The 15,200-nt window shown below is 45.4% G+C and overlaps 1 protein-coding gene across 2 annotated transcripts in view; it reads right to left on the minus strand.

The window, feature by feature from the left end:
- Window positions 1-829: 829 nt before the first annotated feature.
- The window catches only part of MAP3K3 (mitogen-activated protein kinase kinase kinase 3), a 32,074-nt gene continuing 17,703 nt past the window's right edge, over window positions 830-15,200 (minus strand). The window contains exons 9-17 of one of the 2 annotated variants that reach the window (XM_084222094.1): window positions 14,885-14,946; window positions 14,406-14,473; window positions 14,083-14,175; window positions 13,068-13,259; window positions 10,703-10,851; window positions 8,823-8,954; window positions 8,085-8,214; window positions 7,232-7,409; window positions 830-4,831 (exon numbers count right to left, since the gene is read on the minus strand). In XM_084222094.1, coding sequence (XP_084078220.1) covers window positions 4,603-4,831; window positions 7,232-7,409; window positions 8,085-8,214; window positions 8,823-8,954; window positions 10,703-10,851; window positions 13,068-13,259; window positions 14,083-14,175; window positions 14,406-14,473; window positions 14,885-14,946 — 1,233 coding nt within the window. In that variant the 3' untranslated portion in view covers window positions 830-4,602. The remainder of the gene's footprint in view (window positions 4,832-7,231; window positions 7,410-8,084; window positions 8,215-8,822; window positions 8,955-10,702; window positions 10,852-13,067; window positions 13,260-14,082; window positions 14,176-14,405; window positions 14,474-14,884; window positions 14,947-15,200) is intronic. The other variant, XM_084222095.1, reaches the window with a different exon arrangement.

Raw genomic sequence — 15,200 nt, forward strand, 5'->3', positions numbered from 1 at the left:
AGCATGGAACCCCCAGGTTTTTAAGGTTGGGTTTTCAGTCAGAAAGAGAACATTAAACCAGAAAAATAATGATTTTTCCTTCCCTCCTCCTCCCTCTTTGGGAAGAACCTGCTCAAAGTGAGAGCTGCAAGTTCCTCCTTGGGCAAAGGCAGGAGCTGTGGCTCTGACACACAGGGGGGGTCAGGGGTTTGTTCTGGTTCCAGGAGACATTTCTGGTCTGAGACAACTGCCCCTGATGGGTCTCATCTGTGCTGGCACAGCCCCCAGAGTCACACCTGTGCTTGGTTCATGGGCAGGGTTTCTGCTGTATCAGCTGGTTCCCCCCTCTCTGATCTGTTCACATTTCACATTGACAAATATTCCAGTGTTACATCCCAGGAAAAGGTGGCTGGAGGCTGCTTGTGGTGAGGCCAGCTCCTCAAGGGACAGAGTGGCACCCAAACACTGATGAGGTGACAGTGACAATGAAGAGAGAAGCTGCATGAACAGGAAACAAAACCCAGCCTTTCAGCAAGGAGAGCAGATGAATTTTATAGCAGCACTATTTTGGTTTGTTCCTAACACAGCAAGCTAAAAAAAAAAAATCAAACCTGAAAGTATTTGGAGATGTGGTTTCCCATTCTCCTGCCCTACTCAGGGACAAAGCTTATTCTCCCTAAATCACTGGTACAGTCAGTGCAAGACCATCCAGATCCCTCCACTTCAGCTGGGAACCTCCATTTCTGCAAGGGAGCTCATGCTATCTTCCACTTGTCTGAAATACAGAGGCTTTCCTTCTCGGAATTTTTGCTTTTTAAAAGGACAGTCACCAAAAGAGGCTTTCATATAAATGATAATTTTATTGTAAATAAAATGATACATTGGCCTGGCTTTGCACTGCAAGCCCCCGGTCGGTAAATAGAGACTACTGGGTCAAGGTCTTCTGCACAATCCAGGTTAAAGCCCTTTCTCCCTGCTTTGCATCATTTATGGTGATAACAAAATCCTTTTCTTCCTTTCTGAACTGCTCCTGGCACACTTGTCTTTTCCCTCCTGGTCAGACTATGCTGGTAACTGGTACCAATGGGAACTCTTTGGAGCAGCTTCCAGTCCTTTGGAATGTTATTCCAAATTAGGCAAAAAACCCACCCCAAAACCCCATCCAAACTGATGCAACCTAACTGCCACAGAATGGGCAAAGATGGGATTTTCTGGAGAACAAGCAAATAACCTGGAATGCACAGAATCGTCACACCAAGACCAAAATGTGTCTGCTTTGTTCCCTAACTGCCTCAGGGACAGCCACATTCCCCCAAGTTCCTCTCCAATGGGAATCTTGGACACTTTTCTGATTAGTTTTAATAATTTCAGGACACTGGGACTCTGATAAGAAATTCTTTGTCAAACAGAATATTCTCCATTTCTGCAGCACCTTCCATCAGGGACCCCAACAGTCAATATTCCCTATATATCCCTCCCTGGAAGGAACAGCAGGAAATCCAACATGACATTTGGAATTGACACAATAGCTTATTGTCAGTCTGGCACTCCTCCTCTTCCACTCTTCCCTAAATGAGTTTATTCCCAGTTTTTTCCTACTCTGCCAGGATAAAGAGGCCAGATATAATTCAATTCTGAGGTATAATTACATTTCTGTCCACTTGAAACTCTTTTGCTGCCAGGGCTGTTAAAAGCCCCTGGTATTAATGTCAGCCCCAAGTTATTAATGAGAGCAGTGGACTCAGGAATCCAGATCTTCCTTTTCCATAATCAAGAGGGCTGTGAGGAAACAAAGAGGCATTTTGGCTTGGCTCTACTCATTATAAACCATCAGCAAATTCTCTGCAAAACCAGCTGCTTTTTTTCCTTTTTAAATTCATAAAGGCGTCAAATTTATTTCCCCACCTCCCCCCCCACCCCATAACAGTCGATATATATAAAAATCACCAAATATGATCTTTTACGATATAAATTAAAAAAAAAAATAAAATAAAATGAGGCATCACCGTTTACATGATGTAAAAAGAGCTAAAAAAGAGCGATATAAACTACATTCAGAAAAGTGCATCTCCAAACATACAGGTAATGCTTTGGCTTGTTCCTGTGCCGAACGCGCCAGTCCGAGCTGGCCCCGTGTTCTCTGTCACTGTACAGGGGGTGCTGCTCCCATGCCAGGCTGGCCTTGGCACAGAGGAGGCACAGCCAGCCCAGGGAAGGGCTGGCACTGCGGGGACAGCGCTGAGCCATCAGTCCTGCCTGCTCCTGCTCTGCTCTGGAAGCGCCTCCCGGGATGCGGGTGAGGTAAAAGCCACGGCAGCTCCTGAGGATTGAGGTGCTCTGACAGAAGTTCTGCCCTTTCCTCGCGCCCTGTTCTCTCCCAGATCACAGCACGTGGGACAGCAAGAGAAAAAACCCTGGGAGAAGGTCTGGATTTGGTGAGGAGAAGCCAAGGATAGAGGGATGCAGATGTCACGGTGCTCCTGATTCCTGCAGGTGATGGGCAGGGGGTGCAGACTCCAATCTTTGGTACATTCAGGATGCGAGGCTCCAAGAGCTGGTGCTGATCCCCCTCCTTCTGTCATGCAGACTGCAGGGATGGTCCCACACTCCCAGCAGAGTGCTGGGACAAGCTCCCCAGCTCACACCCTCACCTCCCTTCATGGCAACAGTGAAGTGCAAGCCAGAAGTCAGGCCGAGGGCCTGGACAATCTGGAGTCAAGTTCCTGGCTGGGAAAAGATCAGTTGAAGTGCTCTCATTATAATTAAATAAATTATGGAACAAGGGCTTTCATAAAAGGGATCCCCTAAGTGCCCACAAGTGGGACAGTGCATCCTTGGAGTAGTGCAGGGAGCCTGGCAAGGAAACCAACACCAGTTTTTATTGGCTACACTTTGCTCTGGGTTTGGCACAGATAAAACATTTCATATCGTTAAAGCTTTTCAGGACTTTTGGTTGGTTGGGGCTTTCAGGGTTCTTTTTTTTCCTCTTTTAATTCAACACAGTATTTTTCATGTGTTGAAGGAGCTTGGTTTCATTAAAACTTGCCTTATCCTGCTATTAGTATTCACTTAAAAACTTAATTTTACTGCATTATGAAGCAATTTTCAATTTTTTATGGGGGAGAAGAGTGGAGGTGTGTGGAACCTTAATATGGTTTCCAATACAAGAGCAGAACACCTTCAGTGTTGCCCTATAAAGCAATATTTTAGTTAATTAACATTTGCTTTTCTTAGTTTCATTTCTCAGAGGTAACTTATAATCACTCCATGAATCCCCAGCACTTAAAACCTGCTGGTCTTTCCCGACTGAAATAAAGATTATTAGTGCCCAAATCAGCACAGAGGATTTGAGGCCATCAGGACCTCAGTCCTCTCACCCGTGCCGTCTTCCAAGTGCACAATCACTTGGATATGCTTTGCTGGTACCTGTTTGGGGATCTCCAGGTAATTTTAGATATTTGCTACCATTTTAAATGTTGTCTGAGGTTCCCTGTTTGACTTGACTCCTACAAAAGCTTATTTAAGTTAGACTGTAACATTTTTATGGAACTCTTAAATGATCACTTGCACACCTGTAATTCAAACAATGCACAGCAAAGGGTTGAGCTTGATTCCAGCTCCCTGTGCACAACACAACAAGTGTCCAGGTAATTTTCCCCAAGAAACTCTCCATTTTCCATTAGGCCATGTTCTCAAAGAAACTCTGAATTTCCTGGGCACCAGATGGGCTATCTTTGGTTAAAAGGATGGTAAAAAGTTACCAGCCAAAGAGACAGATGCAGGAGGAAGCTGAATTCCACTGAATTCCCTTCCAGAGGGGTTTTGTTTGCACCCAGCAGCTCCAGAGAGAGGAAGCAGGAGCACAGATTTGTTTGGTATGACACAAACTAAATGACACTGTCAGATCAAACCTAGCTCCAGATTTTCCAATGTTAATGGGAGAGCCCTTCCCTCAGGCCCTGGAGTGATTGCATTCTGCTGAAACTTGTCTGATTATCCTGACATTTAGCTGGAAAGACCTCCCTCACCCCCAGCCCCAAATCCACGGGTTCATTATAAAATAACACTATTCACATACTTTGAAATCAATATCTTCTGAACACCTTCAGATGCTGAATACTCAAGAAGAAAAATATACCATACTATAGTGAGCATGACACATGGCTTTTTGCTGGATTCAGGTACTGGAGATGCCTCTGGAGCCCCAGGAGGGGAAAACCAGGGACTCCCACAGGCAGAGCTGGTCTGGAGGCTGGTGCATGTTTCTGTTTTGGACAGAGTGGAGCTCTTCCAGCTCCCAGTTGGGTTCAGGTTTCTCCTATGTTCCTTGTCAGATTCCCCTTCCTGCAGAAAACACCCAGCCAGCTGCAAGGTCACATCCAGGTAACAAAATCTGGGGCAAAAATGCAGCTCTGCTCGGACAGCTGTCGGCAGGATGAACATCAGTCCAGCAAACGAAGGAATCAGGCACAAGAGCAGACCCTAAGTTCCTTGGCAGAACTTCCCAAAGGACTAGGCCTAGCTGAGTTGGCATTTTGAAGATGCAGCACCACAACGGGCAGTTGCAACTAGACAAGACAGGGCACGGAGAGCCCGGCAGGAGCTGCGAGCAAGGGAGGTAATTCAGTACTGGAGCTGTGCAAACTGGTGTCTGAGCAGCTCTTCAGCAGAGGGTCTGTGCCTGGCTTCCACAAAGATCTGCTTTAGGAAGTCCCTGCAATGTTCTGATATGTGGGAGGGGAGCTGGGGGTTGGTGGGCTGCGTGGCGATTTTGAAGATCGCTGCCATGGCTTCGTACTCTGCCCAGGGGGGCTTCTCTGTCAGCATTTCCACCACGGTGCAGCCCAGGCTCCTGGAAAGCAAACAGGAAAAAAAACCAAATGAGAATTCACTCAGTAATGCCCAGTGTTCAGGGAGAGCTCCCCAGCAGCCAACAGCGAGGTGCAGCTCTGGGGGAGTGTGTGCTCAGAGCCAGAGGTGCCAACAGCTGCTTTTCCTGCTGCCAGGGAAGTGCCCTGCTCCCCTTTGCTCAAACTCTCAGGAAACATTTGTGTTATCAGAGGATGAGAGGGGTCAGAGGGACATCTGAGCTCGCTGGTCCTCCAGGTGCTGCTGCTCCTGTTGTACCTCAAAAGCACCTGGAGAATCACTGAGTCACAGCACGGGTTGGGTTGGAAGGACCTTCAAGACCATCCTGTTCCAACCCCCTTCCACCTTCCACTAGACCAGGCTGCTCAGAGGCTCAACTTGCTGAGTTGCAAGGTAGAAAACAGATTTTTTTAACACTCAAGGTTCAGTGAATCAGAGCTTGTTGACCCCACAAAGCCATTTCAGCAAAATCTCTTTTCAGTCACAGCCTCAAAATGCCCACGTTGGGAAAAAATAACCTAATAATATCTCCACAAGAAACCAAGCATCAGTCAAAAATTAATTGAAATCTTAACAGTTCCAAACTGGGAAGGCAGTAAGTTAAATCCCTGTGGGACAGATGCATCATTACCTTAAGGAAAAATTCCTTGTAAAGTTAATGGGGCTCTGCAGGCTACTTCAGGGCAAGGATGTGATCCTGGGGACATGGCTGAGCCACCTTTCTGAGGCAATGTGACTCCAGCACCTTCCCAGGGAAGATGGCTGCTGTAGCACTGCACTGATTGGGGTTTATTCAAAAAGGATTAATTGCTTCCTCCAGGCCACAGATTAAGTAAAAGTCATTAGTGAGTTTTTAATATCCAATCCTGTGGTTTTATCACGTCTTTACATTAAAAAGGCAAAACTGCCTCCTCTACCTTAAAACTAAACCCTCTTTTGAGGTGAAATGCAAGGAAAAGGCATGGTGAGAGGCAGACTTGCATCAACTGCCAAGACAAGGAGGAAAGGAATTAAATGCAGTGAATATGCAAGAACTGATTTCTCGACAAGGTTTAAAATCCAACGTGAAAATTTTACAGTTTTCCAGCCATTTCAGGCTTACTAGAACAGAGTACAGAAAATGCAAACCATGTGTGCTGAAGTGCTGGGGGCTTGCTCAAAAGCAAGCAGGGATATATTATTGTTTAGACTGATTTATACCGTTTAAGCAGATCCGGTTTCTTTAAGATATTCAGCAAACAGCAGGAATGTTTTTCATGTCAAGTCACTCCAGCAATAACAAATAGCTCACATATTCTGCTATTTAGGAAAAAGAAAACTGGAGAGGGGCCTGCAGCAGTGGCACAGAGCCAGGTGGATGGATTTGTTACGTTTTTGAGCCTCTGGGCCATACACATCCACCCTGGGAGCAGCGCTGCACTGGAAAATTGTGACCCCCCCAAAATAATGATTGGGATTGTAGGAACTGGAGTCTGGCCAAGGGCAGCCACTCTTTGATGGGAATGGACCAATGTCAGCACCAAGAGGAAATCCACAACTGCACCAACCCAGGGGGAAGGGCACGTGCTCCCCTCTCTCCCCAAGCATCCCAACTGGGACAGTCTGCAGGACTTAACTCTTTGCAGACAAGAAAAGTTTCAGCCGTGTTTCCACTTGCTGCTTGGACAGGAAACAGGTCCTGCTTTACTGTGGAGGCACAACCAGACCTTTTGTCCCAGTTGTTTACTTAAGTTTTATAATCTCACCTTTTTAAGGTCCCCAAAATTAACACTTTGGCACAGCACCATTTTGCTCTTTTGATAGAGGCTCCTCCTTGGCTATGCCAATAATAGCACAGCTACAGTTTCCATTCATGCAGATCACTTGTGATCTGACCTGGATCTTTTCTGTTATTCCAGGTTTGAGCATCTTTCCTTTAAAGCTAAAATTCTATTAATTTCCAGTACATTTTAAGCATAACTCTCATTTTATATCTAAATGAACAGGCTTTCCCTAGACAATCTTCTAAGGGATATCATAGAATCACAGAGTGTCCTGTGCTGGATGGGACCCACAAGGATCATCATCCCAATTCCTGGCCCTGCTTAGGACACCCAGGAATTCCACCAAGTGCCTGAGAGCACAAGGATAAAAACATTGCACCAGCCAGAAAGCAAAAAAACAGCTATCAGTTTGAGTGAGGAATGAGTGGAAACTGTTCCTGAAAAACGAAATGAGTTGTTGGGTGTCAACCCTGCCAAGCACAGCCTGCGGAAGATTATGTCTTGAACTCAAACCAGTGGCTTCAATTTTCTTTAAACTTTTCATCCAGACAAGGTGTGAATCTGGATGCTCAGATGGCAGATCTGTGCAGTGATCTGTGGGCAGCAAGGGAGAGGCTCACCACACGTCTGCCTTCCTGCCGTAGCCCTCGCCGCTGATCACCTCCGGGCTCATCCAGTACGGGGTGCCCGTGACGGAGCGGATGCCTGTCCCCGACATGCAGATTGTCTGCAGCCTTTTGCTGGCCCCAAAGTCCCCAAGCTTCACGTTCCCAGCAGAGTCACGGAGAATATTGGCACCTGGACAGAAGCAAAAAAACAAAAAAAAACCCAAGACAGCTGTTTTCATGAGATCCAGCTGTTGGATGTGCAGCCGACAGAAGGATATCCAAGCACAAATAGCCGTGCTCATGGTATGGCTCTCTCCCCGTTAAGCCTCAGGTGACCTGCTAAACATCATTTCTTTAATTCAGGTTGTAGACAAGCCAATTGCTAATGGCTGTAAATGGGAAAAACTTCAGGGAAAAACACAAGGAAGTGAAGGGGGGAGGGAAATGAGAGCTGAGTCAGCACCAGCATTGTTACAGTGCCTGTAAACAGCTCAACCAGCCTAGCAGGGCCCCCAGGCCAAGGGCTGAGGGAGAACAGAGCTGTGTAGAGAAGGATTTTATTGGGATGCTGCTTTGGTGAGTGCAAGCATTGCTTTCTGGTCAGCTGGGTAACAGATGTAGCTAATTAAACCACTTTGAACTCCTACAATAAACAAGTCAATCTCCACTTGGTCCTGAACACGAAGCACCAGGGAAAAAGCAAACTTTAGAGCTTAGCTTTTATGTGGACACAAACTGAGGTTTAGACACCAAAACCAATTCTTCCTCCAAAACTGCAACGAGCTCAAGAACCCCACTGTAGGTGCCCACATGAAACCCCTCTGCTCTCAAAGTGACAGGGAGAGCTCTCTGGCCCTGCTCTCACCCTTGATGTCCCTGTGCACGATCATGTTGCTGTGGAGGTACGAGACGCCCTCGAGGATCTGCCGCGTGTATTTGCGGGTGACGTTCTCCGTCAGCGCCCCGTACGCCTTCAGCTGGTCCTTCACTGACCCCTGCCACAAAGAAAGGGAAAGAATTGGCAAAGAGGTGACAAAGCACAGACCTTGCAGTGTCCATTCAACTCCCAAAAGCCCTGGGTGTTACACACCAGCTGGCCCTGCAATGAACTCTGCCCTCTGCTAAAGCCTTTCTATGAGCATCTTGCCCTAAGAAGCTCTTTTTAAGGACAGCAAGGACAGGCTTCATGGCAAAAACAGCCTAAGGAGGTTCTGTCTGCTGGTACAACTTGTTGTGAAGACAAGCAATAAAATAGCTCAGCAGACTTATCTGGGTCAAAAGCCTCGTTTTTTGGAGAGTTACTTTTAGCCTCACTGTCCCATGATTCTGGAAATTCAGTTACCAGGACTTACAGGTTGGCCCAAGTCCTTTGGGGTACTTTGGTAGAACAAATTTAGATTGAAAAAAATAACTGGCTTTAATGACTGTTACAGAGAATGCATTTCAAGTAGAAGACACTGAAGGAAAAAACCAAAGAGGGCATTAATAAAATGAAAGTGGTGACATTATGAGCCTGAGAAGGCACAGCTCTAAGAGGGTCTGAGGCAGATGACACAGTTAGGGGGATCAGAGCAACTAACAAAGCCTTCTGTGCTGTTCTTACCCCTGGCATGTACTCCATGAAGATGGTCAAGGTCTTCTCTGCCCGATCCCTTAAGCAGCCATAATACTGCACAATACGGTCGTGCTGGAGATTCTTCAGCAGCTGAATTTCACACTCCAGAGCACTCACCTCCTGTGGATGTTGAAGGAGAAAATAAGATTGCAGCCCCAGGAAATATATAATAAATATAAAAAAATAATAAATTTGTCATGTCACTGGCAGGATGAGACCGCTACCACACTGAGAAGTGTAATCCATGACATCATTTATCTGCTTCTTGGAAAAGGCAAACATTACCAGGGCTTCCTGTTCATTTTTGCTGCATTATCTGCAGGTAAGTGTTGGTGTGGAAGCTTTGATAGAACACAGGCTGTATCATACACTGATTTAGTACCAGAAAAACTTTGCTTCTTGCCTTGATTCTGTCATGTGCATGGCTTTATCCTGGGTGGCTGAAAGGATTCTCCACCCACAACACAGGTATAACCTCACTTCTCTCACTAAGCTGTGAGTGTCATTATGAAGCAGCTCTGAATACAGTTACAGAACTGGAACCACAAACCACTGGAGAGCAAAACAACAGGTGCTAAGAGTTGCTAAGTTTCTGTCACCCAGTCCTGTTCTGATCACACTGATGATTTACTGGAATCAAGCCCCACAAACAGCTTCCTCTCCTATTTACTTCAAAGAATCTGCAGCTCTGCACATGAAACTGATCCTTTGCTTTGCTCTTGCCACAGACAACAGGGTATCACAGTGCAAAGAAGTTTTCCAAGAATTTCAGATGGAATCACAAATGTTTGCTGCTCAGAAGAAGTATCAGGTTCTTGCTGAATCCAGGGACTGAACAGGAGGAACATCAAAGGTACTGAAGCATGAGGATTTACAGAAAAAGGAACAATGTTTTCTCCCCAGATTAGCCCCATTTTTTACCTTTCTAGCCCTGCCATGGGAAGGTATCAGGTTCAGCTCTCTCACTCTGGGAGAGGATGCAGAACCTTAGAGCAAGAACCTGGGTGTTGTAGGCACACATGGAACCAGTGGAAGCTGCTTCATCAGACCAAATAATAGTATAAGGTTTGGAGTTTTAGTGCCTTCAAAATATATTTCAGCCTGTTCCTCCTTGGCTCAGAGTTACTGTCTGATTTACAACACAGACATAGTAGAACTTCCCAATTTAGGACGTATCTTGGCACCAATATCCCATATAAAATCAGAATAATTAAATCTTCATGGATCAGTTATTCTAGCTCAAAGTGAATTTGTTCAATATTGGGAAACTGGTACACTCTTAAAACACTAGCAAAGAACCCAAAAGCCATTCCAGTTGCATCCTCTGTGCAGGAAGTTGAGTGCTGTTCCCTAATTTCAAGGTGCCTGTCCCATCTCCAGTGTTGTCACATCACTGCTCTTGATTAATTTACAACCCACAGCTCCATTTGTTTTTAAGAACACAGAGAATTCAGAAGTGAAAATTGGTAATTAATGCACTTGATACAGGGTGCACCATATAAACCCAGAAGTGGGTTTTGCATGTGCAAGCAGCTTTTTTTTTGTTCAAAAAAGAAAAAAAAACCCTACTCTTGCTGGATTTAGTTTCATTCACATCCATGTCTAACCAGGAACACAGGGCAGTCTAGTATTCCTCAAGCAATCTGGCAAAAACCCAAAAAGCTGAGAAAGGAGAGCCAAGAATGAAGCAAGAAAATGGATTTTAGTTTCAAGCTGAAGTTAATAACACAGAAAAGTAACTTTTAAATGACTCCTATTCTTCTCCACATGACTCGAAACCTTAGTAGGAACTAAATAAGACGCCAGCTTTCAAGGACAGACAGAGAGAGACATTGTACAGCATCTTAGAGGGTTGAGATGAGAATTACCTTGCTTGTTTCAGGGCTCTCTGGATCAAACTGGACCTGCTTGGCTGCCAGCTCTCTGCCTGTGTCCACGTCGTAGCACAAGTAGACGCGGCCGAAGGCGCCCTGGCCCAGCAGCTTTCCCCTGCGCCAGTTTATCGGAGCACTCGGAGCTAAAAGAGAACACCAGTCATTTCTCTTCTCATTACACTCTTTAAAAACAAAGGTGGGCTTTTCAAGGATCAATCTCCATCATACTGGGACTGAACAGGTATTCTGTAGTTGAATAAACATGAGTAGGGTGTCAGCGGCAGAGCTCTGAGCAGAATCCAACCGTCCAGACTCAAGGATCTGCTGACTGATGTTCCATTAATATGACACCACAAAACATTTTGCAAATGTCTTTTACAGACCAGTTATTCAATGGGGTTGGTGAAATTTCATTCCACCAGGTGGATTCTATGAAAACATTACTTTAAGAGATGATGCAGCAACTAAAGAGCAGCTTCCAACCCTTGATCTGAAGTTATCACATGCATCAGATAAAGAAGAGCTGGATTAGCCTTGCTAAATCAATCCCAGCCAGCTGGGAATGACTTAAAACTTCTGGGACAACTTGAAGGACATTATTCTGAGCTTATTTGCCAAGCTAGTTTGGGGTTAACCTCTGTGGGAAGGCTCTCTCTAACCATAAAGATTAGAAGTCATGATTACCCACTAGACATTGATAGAGTAGGGACTGTGTTAGCACTGTGGGGGCATCTTCTTCACCTGCTAAACAGTTAGACTTTATAAAAACACCCATGAGACCCAGGTAAAGCAGCATCTCCAACACCCCAGCAGGAAGTTCCATCCTCAGGGCACTGGGAGCTCTCACATTCATAAGCAGCAGTCTCCTGACCCAGGGATTAATATCTGAGCCCAGTTTTTCAGACTGCCCTTAATCCCAAAGCATATTACTCAAAGACAAGTGCTTTAGCTCCAATTTTGAAAGCAACACTACCAGACTCCTGCAGTTCAATGGATCCAATTATGTTGGATCTAACAAGAAACTCTAAAAACAAAGACAAGAACCAGCCATCTGAACAGTGTGAAAATACAGAAGAGCTGAGAGATTTGCTTTGACATGACTAATTTAATCAGATTTACTGCCAGTCAGTATTTTAGTATGCTCCTTACTCTGCTACCAAGCTTACTCTTCATTTTGATCCTTAAATTACTGTATGGGATATACAAAGTTCTTCAATAATGACTTATGTTCCACTTCTTTTTTATTTTTATAATAGAAAGCTGCTCAACAAAACAGCTCAAGGATGCCATTAATACAGGAGTAAATCCTTCTACTAAGGAGCAAGTGAAATACATACAGCTCCCAACGAATAGAATAACTGTAACCCAAAAGCCTGACTGAAAATGTTAACATAGCAAGAAAATAAACAAGCTTGTCTGCCTGTTTTAAGAACCCTGTACATCATCTAGATCAAGCAAATTTTTACTTCTTAGCTGAATTTGCAACGCTTTTTAAGGGAAAGGCCAGCTCCCAGAAGAAATCTGAGAAGAAAAACTGTTCCAGATTGCAAGGCAAGATGTATTCTATTATCATCTGTATGGCAGTTGTCTTGTGTCAAGTGGGCAATTCTCCTTATCTCTCTCTCTGAGTGATCACAGTCACTCCTCCCTGGCAGGGGACATCTGCTGATAAGAGGCTATTGAACGTCACCCCATGGCTGATAAGAACTGTAACATCCCATTGTGAGATGCTCCGCCCAAAGGGAGGAGCCAAGCATTGCTACCCAGATATAATCTGGAGGTTCTGACACACCAGCACAGCTTCCCACTGCATTCCCCAGAGGAACAGCAGCTGCTTCTTCTTCCAGGGATCTGTGGAGGAAGAATACATCCTTTCCTACAGGACCCCCCTGCTCCAACAGAACCACGCCTGACACTCCAGGAGGACTGCAGCCCCTTTTCCAACTGGACTGCCACCAACACCCTGACCCACAGGGTGTCAGGTTGAGTTCTGACTCTGTCAGTGTTGTTCTAATATATTGCATTGTTTTATTTTATCCTTTTTTAATTTTTTTCCTTCCCTATTAAAGAACTGTTATTTCCTGCTCCCATATTTTTTGTCTGAGAGCCCCTTAATTTAAAATTCATAGCAATTCGAAAGGGTAGGGAAGGTTTGCATTCTCCATTTCAGGGGAGGCTCCTGTCTCCTTTAGCAGGCACCTCTCTTTCCTAACCAAGACAAAAACACTCGTCCTGAGTGTGTGACAAACAAGCCTCAAAGCAGGGAATGAGGTGGTTGGAAGGGCTTGCTAAAGGCAGGTTCTGGCAATGCCCTGGCTCTGGAGCCCTCCCTGTGGCACTCCCCAGGAGCCCAGCCTACACTTGGTGGCAATGTTCCTCTCCTGCACTCCCAGGGCGTTCTCGCTGTCGGCGCTGCGCAGGCGGCCCCGCGGCTCCAGGTACTGCAGCGCCAGCCCCAGGTTCTCCCCGTTGGTGCTCAGTGAGCGGCTGGAGGGCACCAGGGTGAAGAGATTCCCTTGGTGACGTCGGATCCTGGGAAACGTCCTCCGGCCTGGGGAGAAGGAATATCTTTAAATAAATGCTTGCAAGTGGGAGGTAATGGCTGGGGGTTGAGCAGCAGGGAGAAGGGAGAGAAATCCCAAGTTCTGCTCTGTTCCCATGGAGCGGAATCTGCTGCCAAACAGACGAGATGCAAAAATATAACAGCTCAGGGCTGGTGCTGCCTGAGTTCAGTACAGCCCTGGATCATTCCCAAAGCAGAAGGCAGAGAACACTTTGTAATGCCCTCAGTGCTGTAAGATCTAAACTTACCTTCCAAAGGAAAAATCTGGTTTACAGGCTCTAAGCACAAGCTCTGAGTTTTGTTAACAACTACATACAAAATGACTTTCTAGATAACGTGCCTGGACTTGCAAATAAAAACCACAAAGAAAGATTATGCCAACTTGCACCTCATGAAATTTTGAGAGATTATTTTGCATAAAGCCATCTGACTGAGCAGAGATGTAATTCTTTAAGTCCCTGCTATATTTAAAAGACCCAGAAGCAAGTTTGCAATGCAAATTAGCAAAGTATAACGAATCTCTGTGGTAGGAAAGCACTTATATAGGGCCAAGTCTAACAACTACATCCACAATCCCCTACTCAGCCTGGATAACACCAGAAAGGACAAAGAATTACAAAGTAAACAAAGAATTACAAACAACCATTGGTCTCCATGAAAATGTGGCATCAACCTCAGCACTAACTGCAAGGAGCAGGGCACTTCCAGGCTCTCCAAATAGGAGTTACCCTCGTGTAGAGGCTGCCACTGTCTCATCTTTTTTTGCCAGCCTGGAATGGGAGGTGTGAGACCAGCCGTGAGACCAACTCACCATCGTTGTAGTCCTTGTGCTGCATGGAGACGTTGTAGCGCCGAGGGTAGGTGCCACCTTTGCCTGCCTTGTCATAGATCTGATTCTCACGGTCTGCCAGGAGAAGCAAAGACAAAAGTGAGGCTCTTTCAAAAAAACATAACTTCTAATAACAGAATTTTCCTGTAACAGCAGGTTTTTAGGAAGGGGCAATAAATAACTTCATAGCTTTTCCATCATCGTGTCCCCACTTCTTCTATTTATACAATCCCAGCAAGCAGGGAGGGCAGCCAGCCAAGAGCAGAAAGTGTCTGGGTCAAATAATCTTTGTAGCAAAGACATACCTGAGAACTCCTGTCTATTGTCAGGAAAGCTCTGTGCCCTTGACATCCGTGACTTCCGAAAAGAAGGACTGACAGAGAAAGAAGGCAAGAGTAAGTTTTGCTGTTGTTTGGGTTTTTTTTTTTTGTTGTTGTTGTTGTTTTATTTTCTAAATGAACAAGTAGAGCCTTGTCTAAAAGAGGTTTAAATACCCTGCAGCCAGATGTTCTCAGAGGGGCGGCTCCAAACAGGCTGCTTGCTTCAGAACTTTGTATTTATAACTTAAAGCTACTGAAGCACCAGTTTGCTGGTCTGTGGTTGTGCCAGAAAATAACACAGCCTTAAGACATAGTTAATGCTCTTTAATGCTCTTGTTAATGCCCTTGTTTCCCTCCAAGAAAATGCATGAGATAGAAAACAGGATTTTATGTAAGTACAATTGGCATTTCCACCTGAGCACACACATTCTCACCAGTTTGTACATTTGTACCTGGCTGCTCACCTGTCCAAGGACTGGCAGCTTCCTGACACCGAGTTTTCAGCACTGCTTAGAGGGTCCAGCATCTGCAACACAGAAGAAACCACACAGCAACATGAGTGGAGCCCAAGGCCCAGGAGAGGCTGTGACAGAGGAGCAGAGCCCACGACTGCTTGCCTCCAGCTGAAGAAGGGAGTCTAGGCCTATTTAAATGTATAATTTTCCTTTATCTCCCACAGAAATTAGGTTCATATAAAATATGAGGCACTGCTTTAGTTGTTAGCTGTTGAAGGACTCCGCTGTGAAAAATGCAAGCTTTAGCAGCCTTGTGCTGCATTTT

This window comes from Fringilla coelebs, assembly GCF_963513975.1.
Source record: "Fringilla coelebs genome assembly, chromosome: 27".
Lineage (NCBI taxonomy): Eukaryota > Metazoa > Chordata > Aves > Passeriformes > Fringillidae > Fringilla > Fringilla coelebs.